At 36.9% G+C, this 13756-nt stretch overlaps 1 protein-coding gene across 1 annotated transcript; it reads right to left on the bottom strand.

Annotated features, from left to right (window-relative positions):
• Positions 1-7361: 7361 nt before the first annotated feature.
• Positions 7362-10312, bottom strand: LOC109089014 (frizzled-7-A-like). Its single transcript, XM_042755008.1, has 2 exons — positions 9938-10312; positions 7362-8943 (listed from the first exon to the last, which is right to left on the bottom strand). The coding sequence occupies exon 2, from the start codon at positions 8934-8936 to the stop codon at positions 7362-7364; it is 1575 nt and encodes a 524-aa protein (XP_042610942.1). The 5' UTR covers positions 8937-8943; positions 9938-10312.
• Between the last annotated feature and the right edge of the window lie 3444 nt (positions 10313-13756).

Raw genomic sequence — 13756 nt, forward strand, 5'->3', positions numbered from 1 at the left:
ATGGCACATGTTCAGTTAGTATGGCCATTTTTCCAATTACGTGCTGTTCCTGGAAGATTCCGTAAGCTTTCATTAGACACGTTTTTACACATTTAATTTGTTTTTTGGCGGCTCATTGTTATGCTAGTGAACACACCTTGCCATAACTGTAATAGAAACCCTTTGAGTAATTTTACCATTCTGGGATGCTTATTTATATGCATTGTGTCTGATATTACAGAAGTTTAAAATGTTTCTCTTCGTTCTTCTTGCATGTGTGCAACAACTGTGTACAGTTGTATGTTATATAGCACACTATGAATCGCAAGAGGGAGGTCATTGTATTGTGTTTTGCAATGGTTTTGTCTAAATGTATTAGGAATTTGTACCCCTGTCTGAATACTGGGTTGTCACCTTCTCTTCTACCTGGTCTTGGATTATTTGGCTCCCTTTTAGACCACACAATAATAATTGATTTCAAAACCTGGAAAATAATGGGTAACTATGTTGTTTGATTAGTACTCAGGGGCGTCATTTCACATACACAGAATAAATACAGCAACAGTGTCACTGTGTACTCATGTTTCCTTTTCTTACACTTTTATATTTTTTTAATTTTTGCGAGGGAGGGGAAGGTGAGGGGAAATTTGGTCCAGATGGTTTTGTTGGATATAGAAGAACGGAGTTATGACTTTGCTTTTGTCTTGTTTTTTAAATAAAATGTGTCATAAAAACAGTTTGTGGTAAACTTGTGTTTTTGCCAATCGTAATAGGAAATGTTTTCTTATAGGGGATATTCCATTTATGAACACTAGATGGCAGCAACACTTTTGCAGCAAATCTTAGATAACTGAGATTGATAAATAAATACATATAACCTTAATTAATAATTTGGAAATATTAGTTACAGCAAATTAGATATAAAATGCAATATGTCATTTTCCCTTTTCCACGCTTTTGTCATTTTTAAAATCAGACCAAGACCAATTTAAGGATGGTATCTGTACAAAATTATATATAATATAATAATAATAAACAAAGAAATTTAAACAAAATAGTAAGTGTTTAAAAGTGCTATGTAACAAATGTATTAACACTTCCCCTTAGGAAAAACAATATTATGTTATTTTGTTGAGTTTTTTCCAATTCAATGTGTCCTTTTTGGTAGTACAAAAAATACGACAATTAAATTTTTGTCATATTAAAATAAATTAAATTAAATAATATATAAAATCACATGAAATTATTTACAATTTAAAAAAATAATAATCTGACCTTACAAAGTAAGAATAGCTTTTTGTCTCCCAGCTTGGGCCATGGTACACACACAAAAGACAGTAATATTAATATTAATCAAATATGATGTATGATGTTTGTGACTATATTTGTGGCTGCATGTGGTTGAAGATTCTGATTTGATCAAAGGAGGAGAATTTGAGAACCAATGCTTTAATGCAGTGTCCATTCTCTAAAGCAATTACTTTGAGGATCTGTGTTATTATGGGATTGATTCAGTTTGGCTGATTTTGTCATGTATGGATGCATAAAAACTGTCTGGAACTACTTACATTGTGATCATTCTAGTGTTAATTCTACATAACGGATTGAAATTCCTAGTGTGGTTGGAGAGAGGGCCTTACTGTGCTGTACTGAATTTTTTTTTATTTTACGTGTGTGATTTAAGTGTCTGATATTAAAGCAGGAGGAAAAGACAGTGTGTGTGTGTGTGTGTTGAAACGGAGCGGGTCTGAGAGTGAAACATGGCGTTGGAAAAACAGCAATGGGTGGAATAAAGTGATGAAAAAGAGAACGAGAGAGAGATGAGACAAAAGCAAGAGGGATGGAATGAGGTTCTTGGAAAGTAAGTGTAATGTTGATGTGGTGCTACTAGGGATCCTAATAAAACACAGGTTTTTTTTTTTCCCTTTGAGATTAAGTGGTTTTTCAAAGTTTCACCTTCAGATCAAAGAGGTTTTCCATGCCTCATACTTAGACTTAGACTTTTTGATTTTCTGTACTCAAAAAGTGCGTTAAACGTAATCACACCAATGCTTTGCATTGTATATAGTGTTTAAACATAATGCATAGAATGCATATGAATATTGTGTGTGCTGGTTGTTAGGCACAACTGTTGTGCTGTGGGGGCCTCCGCTATAGCCGAACCCCAACGGTATGATCCAATTTCTGTGCCTGGGATACAGCACCTCCGAAACCCTAAACATTACCAGATGAGGCCTGCGCAAAAAATGGAGGGGGCTGGGCGTGTGTTTATTGAGGGGGGAAAGGGTGCAGATCACCTATGAGTTCACATTTTCGTTAAGTTTAGCTTGCATTTGAAGAATGTATATGTCTGTTTGCATATGTACATTTTTAAAAGGAACATATAACGAGGAACATTTTCTTGGTCTATTTGAGTAAAAGATTGTAATATAAAAGCATCCTGTAACTTTTAGAGCTCCTCCCTAGTTCCTAAAGACCACTACATTCGCTAATCTGCAAAAACAGCTTGTTCTTTATCTCTGGAAGTCAGACAGATGAGTATAGTCATGCACATTTACACGCAATTCTACTATTTGGGGTTCAGAAACTTGGGTCTAGAAAGTATGGTTTACATAATAATGGTTCCTAACACCAGAAAAACTAATAATTAGAGCGAATTGTATGAAAAGTCTACCAAAACATAGTGCTAGAAGCTGCATTAGGAAATAGCTTACGGTTATTTTAACAAGGCCTCTTTTTGTGAGTATTTCATGTACATTCATTCAAGCAGATGTTTGATCCAAAGTGACTAAAATGACAGTTTGTGTAGTAAATTGTGAAACTGTCACGACACAATATAGATTTTAAAATGAAATATAAGCTTTTATATAAAAGGCAAAAAGAAAAAAAAATAGCTAACTTTAATTGGCGCGAAATGTCTCTCTCCCAAAATCGGGCGCCAGAACTGTACACAACTGGTGTAAGAGAGCTTATATTGTGTATAGCTATGCAAAAAACTGCTAATCTGCGTTTTACTTTCGGGGAAAAAAAACTCAGACAAAGTGACTCGAATCGGTCATAACGACTTATTCGTCAGTACGTGTTTGGTGCATGCGCACTAATATTATGATGGGCGCAATACTCCACCTGACCCTAAACAGGGCAGCACTGAGTTGTTTTTATATACCCAAAACAGAAAACGTGAAGGGTCACAGAGGATGCAAAATTATCTGGTGCAAAAAACATTGGACCAAACCCTATAATTGGACTTTAGGGGACAAAATAAAATAATAAACTTATCACCCTTTAAGGGTGCAGATAACAGACCTGATACACAGAGAGAAAAAGTGTAGCACAAATACTCGCTGATCTTTACTGTGTGGGAAACTGAACTGAACTGGGGGAAATATTATGTATCAAGAAGGAATGTTTCCCTGGGCAGCCCCACCGTCAACTTCCTTTTCATATTTCTATCAAGGAGAGAGTACAGAATAGACATCAGATACCTAAACCATCAAGGTGATCTGCGGAGACAGCTCTTTACACAGGTAAACATTGTTAACACCTTGAAAAACATAGGTTATAGCTTTGTTTGTGGCCTGAGTATCGATACAAATTCAGGTAATTGTATCTCAAGGGATTGAAAGACTGTTCCCATAAAGGGTGTGCAGTTACCTGGGAAAACATGTTTCTTTCAGGAGGTGGAAGGCACCTGGGACACACAAAAGGTAACAGATTTCCACAAAAAAAGTACTCAGATGCTCACACAGATGTAGCTGTTGGCTTGGCTGTGGGTGACCATAAATTGTCAAAGGTGTGGCCATATTCAGGGGACCTGTGGGCTCTTTTTGTGAACTGGTGTGGTATGGTAAACAGAGCTTGGTTTAGCATCTTGTATAAGATAAATTCAGACATGCTTCTTGTGTCGGATTGCACACTTTTGTTCAGAGAAAACCTGTGCAAATACATCCGAATTTGCCCTTAAATTGACTTTTGCACTAATACATGGGTGATTCTCAGGAGACGGTGGTATTTGAGGCTTCACTGTTACTGTTGAACTTTCAATAAATCATTTTGTTTTTCACTTTGGGGCCAAAGTGTCATAGCCCTAACCAGCCGTACACGCAATAAAAGGTTATAACCACCCAAATATTTTGATTAGTGGTCAACAAATATTACTTTTTGAAAAAAAAAAATTCTGTATTGTGATGTGCATACAATTTTGGATTATCGAAAGTAAAACAACTTGAATTTGTGGTCAAATATTTTTTTCAGACGAAACACATGCATGGATGAATCATTCTCAGTAAGCTTCGTAACATGCATTTAAAAAAATTAATTTTAATTTCATTCCGACTTTAATGCACATTTCTTAAACTGTTATTCTGGGTCCTAAATTATGATTATTGTCTTTTAAAGTGCCAATATTTATCATTACTAGCTTTAAGCCCAACCCTAAAGTGCTGCATTATTTTAGCCTCATAACTCTAGTTTCAAATTTATAATTTTAATAGATATCTGAGTAAATTATGATACTATCACTGTTTGGTGTGCCTTGTATGAAGTCACACATTATAATTTTAATAACCAATGACGTTCATCTCTCAAAATATGTTTGATGTCAACCCTTCTAAAAGGGTTGTTTTTGGTGTTGAATATTACAGTAATGCAAAAAATGTAATCAAAAACGGGCTTATCTAGCAAATATCATTGTCAAACACATTATTTACAGTTAGTATTCTTGTGCCAAGAACACCATTTCTTCCCAGAAAAGGGCTGAACTATTGAGCTTGACAAGCCAGTGTGTACACATTATGAAATATTGATAAAGACTTTATGAGAAATGTACCTCTGTTTGAACTATGTGGTCATTTTATAATGTATGTTCCCCAAATGAAGTCACAAAGATCACACACCAGAATTTTTAAAAGGGGAAATGTCACAGCAAAACAGGATTGAGTGCCAGGAAAAAATTACACTGTAAAAATATATATTTTTTTTTACAATATAAAATTATTGGAGTATGTTTTACAAGAAAATACCATTTCAGATTTTGTATTTCTAGTTTCACATTTAATGCAATGTGTTACTTGCCATTTCTTGCCGGCCACGTTGTTCATATGTTTATTACGTCACGTCTGGATTGTTGTAACTCCTTGTTTGGATGTTCATAATGTTGTATCCTATCTGTGTACACTTGTATATTTCTGTGTTCATGTTTTCCATTTACCTAATATGTAAAGTGTACTTGGGTACTTGAAAGGCACTATACAAATAAAATAATACGTATTATTATTTTGGCATAATTTTTTTTGTTAGTTTTTACTAGCTATTTCTAACACTTTTTTTTACTGTAAAAACTTAATTTATGAAATAATGTGACTAATTATACATTATATAAATATAATGTTAAATAATGTGTAATTTGCCCCATATCTTACTTCAGTAAAACCACTGCTGTTATGTTACAAACATATATGTGTGTGCGCGTTTATGGGCTGCAAGCAAATCATACAGTGACAGTTTACACTGTTGTAAAAAATTCCATAAACCCAACTGTCAATCCAAGTGATGGACATTTCTTGGCTGTACACGCTGTGAATTTTACACACTTCACATCCCCTGAGGGCATTGAGTGCCAACACACCCAATCAGACACTGGGGTGCATGTACCACACACAACAATCATATTACACTGGAAAAAACAACCGCATGATCTAGAGTTACTTTATGAATATTTTTGTTCATTTTGTTCTGAACATTATTGTTCAAAAATACAGATTAAAAACATGTTTTACAAAGGCAGTTTGTAGCATTATGGCTCACTGCCATGCAATCATAATCCTGTACCATTTGGACACGGATGAAACATGGTATTCCAGATACCGAATACAAGAATTCTGGATCCTTCCTTTCTCAAATCATTTGTGCTATATCTATTCTCAAATATACTGTAACCCACCCACCCCCATCACCTTCCAAATGCCCTTACAGAGAAACATCCCCCAACTCTTTGGAAAAAAAAAAAACAGGAGAAGGGAACGTGGGATGGGGCGTTTCCCTCACCCTAAAGAATGAAGCAGTATCCAGTTTCATTTGGAGATGAAGGGAAGAGATCTTATGCTTTGGTGCATCTCTGGGCTTCCTGTTGTCCCAGAGGCAGGGTGGCAAACTTCACACCATTCGTGATTATATCCTGTTTTTGTAGGCCACTTTTATCTTTCTTTCTGTCTTAGAAGAAATGTTTACTCTTTCACCATTATAGTTACCCTTGATTCGTTTGTTCACCCTTGTTCTGTCGTTGTCCTTGCTTCTCCCCTCTTAGATTAATGCCACAGACCGAAAGCATTCATGGACTCGAGACACATGGAGGGCTACTGTTGTTGAAGTAAATTATGCGGCTATCAGTTTTCAACAACTTGCTAACAACTGTTTTGGGGGAAATATCAAAGTGTCGTCAGGGCATCGACACGAGTCACCATTTGTGCAAACAAAATCAAGCCAAAGCAGCTTTTAAAAATCTAATCACTTTAAAATGTGAAATTGAAAAAAGCCTTAAACAAAATTCATCTGCTTAAATACATCAAACATCTTTTGACAGAAATGTGATATTTACAAATAACGAAATATGGTAACATTTCCTCCTGTACATACTTCTTGGCTAGACATTTTTAATCCTGTAAGTCACTTTCGCATCGCTAAGGCCTTTAAAATGGCAGAATATTAAATTACTTCATGAGACCTGGCTTGATATGGCAACATGGATGAATAAGCAACTCACGACCACAGAACATTAAATTTAACTTGTTCTAAAATCTAAATAAATGGCCATGTGCAGCCAAATACTAAAATATGTAATCTATGAGAAAATGACCAAAAATGTGGTAAAAAAAACAAAAGAGACATTCATTCAACAACAGGAATTAATCAGTACTGCAAGGCACAAGACTAAATTGCAGACATTTTTGGCCGCCACGGGGTGAAGAAAACGTGGCTCCTGATAACCGAAGTCATCATTTAAAGTGATAAGAGTTCTGCCATCTTTTCCATTAAAATCATTAGTTGGGTTTCCAAGGCTTGAAGTTTAAAAAAAAAACATTTTGAGATTTTAGTCCATTGGAGAAATGCATGTTCTTTTGGAGTTGTGCTTTTTTAAAAGTGTTGGCAAAGTCTGGGCACTTTATAAATGAGGAAAAGCATTATGCTGGGCTCACACAGCAGTGTCTTCTACCATCAGCATGGTTTAACGTAGTATGTGTGACCTGATCGCAGTTTGCGTTTCTTTTCAATATTGTCCTGTATTTCTCACAAAGTTCAGTTTACACTGTCGTCTCACCCTGGTTGTTGCCAAGCCGCTTGTAAAATTTGCGCCATGACTGTAGAGTTTTTTTCCAGACCAAATCTCAGAATCCTGACGTGATTCCTACGATCATAGTCATGAGGTACTTGATCATAAACACGGTGAAATCTGGCGTCATTGGCGCAAAGTTGTTGGCCGGGCACGGCACGGCAAAACGCTTGCACGTCTGCATGTGCCAGGTTTTTTCCCACTGCTCACGGAATGCTTGTTCGTAGAAGTAACACGCAATGACGATAGTAGCTGGAACGGTGTAGAGGACGCTGAAAACACCGATACGCACCATCAGCTTCTCCAGCTTTTCTGTCTTGGTGCCATCATGCTTCATAATGGTACGGATTCGGAACAACGAGACAAATCCAGCCAGAAGAAAAGACGTCCCGATGAAGAGGTAAACGAACAAGGGGGCGAGGACAAATCCACGTAAGGCGTCAACATTATAGATGCCCACATAACATACGCCGGTCAGAAGGTCGCCATCCACTTGTCCCAAGGCGAGGATGGTGATGGTCTTCACAGCGGGGACGGCCCACGCTGCCAGGTGGAAATGAGAATTGGCTTCGATTGCTTCATGGCCCCATTTCATTCCAGCAGAAAGGAACCATGTGAGAGACAGGATCACCCACCAGATTGAGCTGGCCATGCCGAAGAAATACAAGATCATGAAGAGAATGGTGCAACCTTCTTTTTTAGTCCCTTGAGCCACAGTCCTATAAGCATCATCCTTGAACTTGTCAATGCAGACCACCTTATCCTCCAGCATAAACCCGGCCGCGTAAGCCACTGCCACCATAAAGTAACACCCGGAGAGGAAGATGATGGGGCGTTCCGGGTAACGGAACCGGCGCATATCCACAAGGTAAGTGAGGACCGTGAACAGGGTACTCACGCAGCACAGGATTGACCAGATTCCCACCCAGAGCCGACCGAATCTGACCTCTTCCTCCTTGAAGTACATCAGGCCATGCGGCTGTTTTTGCTCACAAGGGGCGCTGCAGTTTTTCGCGCCTAAAAACTGATAATTGAGGTAGGAAGGGACTGTGAGTTGAAGGGGGCAAGTGAAAGCCTGACCGTGGCGTGGCACATGCATGCGTGGAGTGAAGGGGTCCGGTATATAAGGCGTGGGGTCTGTCGTCGGGATGTCGGGGTCTGATTTGTTCTGTCCCACACAGATCTCTCCTGCTCCGTGAACTGGAAAGTTCTCACAGCGGAGTCGTTCAGGCCACTGGAAGCCGAACTTGTTCATGAGGGCCTCGCACCCTTGTCTCGCACGCTCACACAGAGAGCGACAGGGAGGTATTGCCTGTTCCAGAACCGTACACACCGGCGCATACATGGAACAGAGGAAAAACTTCAAATCTTGAGAACACTGAACTTTGACCAGGGGGTAGAACTGGTGCACCTCCAGTCCTGCGTCCTCCTGGTTGGTGTGTCCCAGGAGGTTTGGCATGATAGTTTGGTTATACTGGATGTCTGTGCACAAGGGGATAGATATGGGTTGGCAGAACCCGTGCTCTGGAACAGAGATACCCTTCTCTCCATGATACTGGGTGGAAGACAGTCCAAGCAGAAGTGTTGTGATGAATAAGAGGCATGTACTGACTTCCCGTAACGCCATCATTGATTGCCTGGAAAACAAAGAAATGTGGATTATTTTATTTATTTATTAGTTTCTTACAACTAGTAGTTATTTTACTAGTATTAGTAATCCAATAGTGATTAGTATCTTTAAGAATTTCACTGAAAAATCATGAGTTACTATTTCTTTTCTAAACTATCTATTCAATTAGTCACTATCCAAGTAGTGGCAAGCAATTGTTCTTTTGTTACTGGAAGTGTATCAACTACTAATATATATCAGCTGTTCACTTCAGACAAGGATATTTGTTTCTAGTATTGTACTAGCATCTCTTCCAGTTTTCTTAGTACTAACTGAACAGTTACACCTTTTCTAATAACTAACCTAACTAGAACAATTTTTAATTGTAATTATAAAAGTAGCCATTCTGACTAATCATAACATATGACAGTATAAAGCAAGTGTAACTAGTGAACAAAACTAGTAAGCAACTAGTTAAAGACAACCCCATTAGAATTCAATCGCAAAATTTTCTATTGGTTTCCAGAAACAATGGGAAACTTAAATTGTCAGTATAAGGTTAATGACTCTCAGGAAATGTATAACTACTAGAATGCAATTATTAAGTTCTAGTGAATAATTGGATAAACACTAGTCACACTATTGGAAGAATAGTCTCTAATGAACAATTATAAATAAAATTGAGAAAGATACAAGTCACTATCGGATTACATACAAGAAAATTAAACAAAACATAAAATGTATAGAAGCTGTAAGTTATTTATATATACATATATATATATTAAAAAGTTCCCCGAAAATCGTTTTTGCTTTATATATATATATATATATATATATATATATATATATATATATATATATATATATACTTTTATACTTATATAAAACGAGTTTCGGGGATTATTCACAGACTAAAACCAAGTCTTGAGATTAAATCTATCTACACACATAAAACTCTATAAAGAGACTTAAACTTCATCCACTGTCGCATAAAACCCGAACACAAACAAATGTAAGCTTACCAGAATGTTCTTGTTCTGCTACAATGGGATATTCCTCCAATCCGATCTGGAGCTCCAGACGTGTCCGATACCTCGTAGGCTACACGGCGAATCACAAACTATCCTCCAGCTCAGAGTTTTGCGTTCAGGTATTCATGACCCCTTTTTTTCGAGACTACTCCACATATTTCATCATCAGAATCCCCAAACATCTGCCTCCTTTTGAGCTCGGCCCTCCTTTCCCTTACAACACAATATAAGAAACTTTCTCCGCCACTCCTGTTGAATCTGCAGCTCTGTCTCTGTAAAGTTGATACGCTGACTCCACATTGCAGCACAGTGATAAACGGTTTCAAGCAGCCCTTCATTCACGGTCCCTAAGCGCTTCTCCGCGGGGCGCCTTGAAACCTCCTACCTTCCCACCAATTGGAAGATGCGTTTTTCTTACCGCGGCGTTTCTTATTGGATCGGAAGGAATATTTTAGAAAAGGGTGGGATTGTAGTGTCTTCTTCTCCTAAAGTAATTTTCTAATTTATTTTAAATGTATGAATATATATTGGAATCTTGGGGACCAAACTGAACGAGTGTAATAAAGTGAATAACGTTACTTTGTTGCTAAGGTGATTTAGAATGTCTTGGTCATGTTTGAAGGGACAATCTTTTTTTAGTGATCTGGGATTCGAGTGCAAGAACCTTAGAAATAGATGTTTTTGCAGTAAAACTAATGGATTTATAGCAGATACTCCTCAACTGAATGTGATTTCTGCCACATAGATCATAAAGCCATTTGGTGATGAAGTGGGAGCCGGACTGAATTATTATTCTCAAACAAATATAAGAGCACTTTCAACTTGTGAAAAGTTAAGGCAGGTGATTTGTAACCTGAAAATGGGCAGAAAGCCTGTGCATGTGTATTTATGATTAATGAGAAATCTGTTTATGAGAAATCGCTGGCCAAGTATTGGAACCCATAGGCCAAACTAGTGGCATGTTCCTGCCATATTTATAGTGATGTTTGAGCTCAGAGATGTTGATAAATCTCAATGGTATGTGAGTCTTGTAGATTTATACAGCCAGAGACGCATCTGATGACGAAACCAGGACAAATGCATAGGGCGACACACTGCAAAACACTTTTCAATTTTTTGGTTCACCTTTAATTGAACAGCACAGACAATGTGCCTGTTCTCGAAAGCGAAATGAATTTGATAGCAATCAGAGTCTAAATAAACCTAATCAATGATTTTAAAGATATGTTTATCACTATGTCTGTTCTTTTTGCTTATCCACATCTCTGCCAGAAAGATATCTGGATCCAATGTCTGTTATACAAACATTTGTCTCTCCTTTCACATTCAACAGAATATTTTATCCATCTGTCAGCATTCCTTATCTCTTGCTGAATTAATTACACAAATACGCAGTATTTGACCAGACCTCCAATATCACTTTAAAAACTGATTCAGGGATCTTGCTAGCAGCAGTTTGGACTCAGGGATGGACTCACATCTGAAAGAAAGTCTCAAAGAAAACAGATTATGTGAGAGCAGAGCAGAGCAGAGCAGTTTGTACTCTTCATGTTTAAATAGAGGAGAGCAAATGCTTTTTGGCAGATCTTTTAATAAAAGATGACATTTGTAGTCTTTGTGAAGCTAGTAACTGTTTTTGATATTACACCATGCTATAAGAAGCAATATATCAGAATCCCAGGTTGAAAAGACTCAGATTATTCAGCTAAATCTGGCACCTAATTACTGCAATGCTTATTTCTTTTCTTTCTCAATTCTTTCCTCTCACACACTCTGACAACAATTTGTCATTCCTAACACTGTATTGTGGCTTTCATGGTGCCAAAGAAGCATTTGGTTTTCTTTTGCTGTGTAAGAGAGGTGAGATACATCTGTTTAGCCTAAAATAACAACTAATGAAATTTAATGAATAGTGAAATTATTATCTGTAACGAAAAGACAATCTAAGCTTAGAAAAAATGGTTTCTTATGCTAAGGAAAAAAAAAAAAAGCTATGTAGAGTAAATCATTTAATCATATGGTTCTCTTTTTCCTGGATATGAGTTTTGGCTTTATTTTCCTATTGACATGCTCTCTTCAGTCCTCATACATTATACTGTACTGTATGTATGCATATCTGCATTGCTTTGACCATTCTCTGTATTTCCCACCTTCTTGCACACCATGATTGGTTGATTATACAATGCCTGCACGCTATTTGTTAAACTACTTTCAGTCATTATCTTCTAAAGTATGAAAAACTATGAAAACAAAGCCAAAACCTTTTTTTTATCTGGACATGTTTGGATGTATGACACGTAAAGAGAGTATCAGTTGCACACTATAGAAATCCTTCTACACTTGAGTTCATACTGCTCACACTCCACTTAAATGCTGCATATGTGTCCAGTGTGAAACTGGTGTAACATTAACCTAGTCTGACTCCAGATTATAGCTTGAGCGTTCATTGTCTTTCCATGGAGGGCCAAATTAGATAAATGTGAGAACAATGGAACTAGATATTTACATTTTCTGAAGAAAAAGAATGCTTGCCCATGCAAACCTCTTTTTTGTGTTTTAAGCTTGTTGCTAAGTGGTTTCTAGAGTGTTTGATTACTGACCCAAATCAAAAGAGACCCACCCAAGTTTCTGTGATATTCAGGTCTATATGGGGTCTTGGTCTCACCATCATTAGACATCTACACTGAAATAATATGTTTGTAATTTTTATAGAAGCTAAAAAACCTAATTAGATTACTTTACCACATAAAGTTGCTAATGGTTTAACATTGCATTAAATATAACTTTACTATAAAATACTGTCAAACTTTTTTTATTTTTGCTTGTAAATTAATTATGAATTACCAGATAATTTACTCTGAATAACAGAGAAAGAACATTTCCAGAAGCATGACGCATCACATATGATTATATTTTGAATATATAATTATTTTATTCTCCTTTTGTTATCAGTAATGTACATTAGGCTATTTTGTGTTACATTTCAGTTATTTAGTAAATGTTTTTGCATAATTTTAGCATCATGTATGTTGCCCTGATGGTGTGTTTCCTTATCCTTGTCTGTCCTTATCTTTTGTGGCCATGTTTTAGGGAGAAGCCACTTAATGATAAACTCTGAATTCATCATGTGACTTTCTATTTTACCGCCTGTTATTATTATGGTGTTATATTATATTTTAAGGTAGAAATAGATTGGTATAACTTAAGTAAATATATGCTTATAAGTTGTACACAGTTGTAAAATACACAGGCTTCCCATAATAACAGAAGCACTGTCACATGATTTATTTACGATAAATTTCTGGCAACCACAGCTGCCACTTTTCTGTGTAAATTTAACGGTATATTTATACAGTATATTTATTGGATTTTTTGACCATGGGTCTAAAAGTCAGATTTCTTAGAAAAGAGGTCATGGAAAAGTCTCAAAGTCATTTAAAGATCAAATTCTTACATGATTGCCATAGTAAGAATGTTTTCTGAATTAAGCTGCTAATTAACTTGTTAACTCACCTGATCCTCAATAATCCCGGCTTTCATTGCAGTACAGCAATATATTTGCAACCTGTGACTAAACTAACATGGGGGGAAATATTCTACAGAATAATACTTCAGTGTGTGTCTGTCTATCCATGTGAATGTCTCTCTCTCATATACTCACTTACTTAACAAAAGAATGTTAATAGGTGTTTCATAATGTGCAGCTGTTTCTGGGGTGCTTTTCAGTCATTGTTAAGCCCTTTAATTCATTTCCTTGCTTGGAGTGCATGAGTCCGAGTGAGAACAGACCAGGAAAGTCAAACACAAGAT

The sequence above is a fragment of the Cyprinus carpio genome, unplaced genomic scaffold (genome assembly GCF_018340385.1).
Source record: "Cyprinus carpio isolate SPL01 unplaced genomic scaffold, ASM1834038v1 S000006625, whole genome shotgun sequence".
Taxonomy (NCBI): domain Eukaryota; kingdom Metazoa; phylum Chordata; class Actinopteri; order Cypriniformes; family Cyprinidae; genus Cyprinus; species Cyprinus carpio.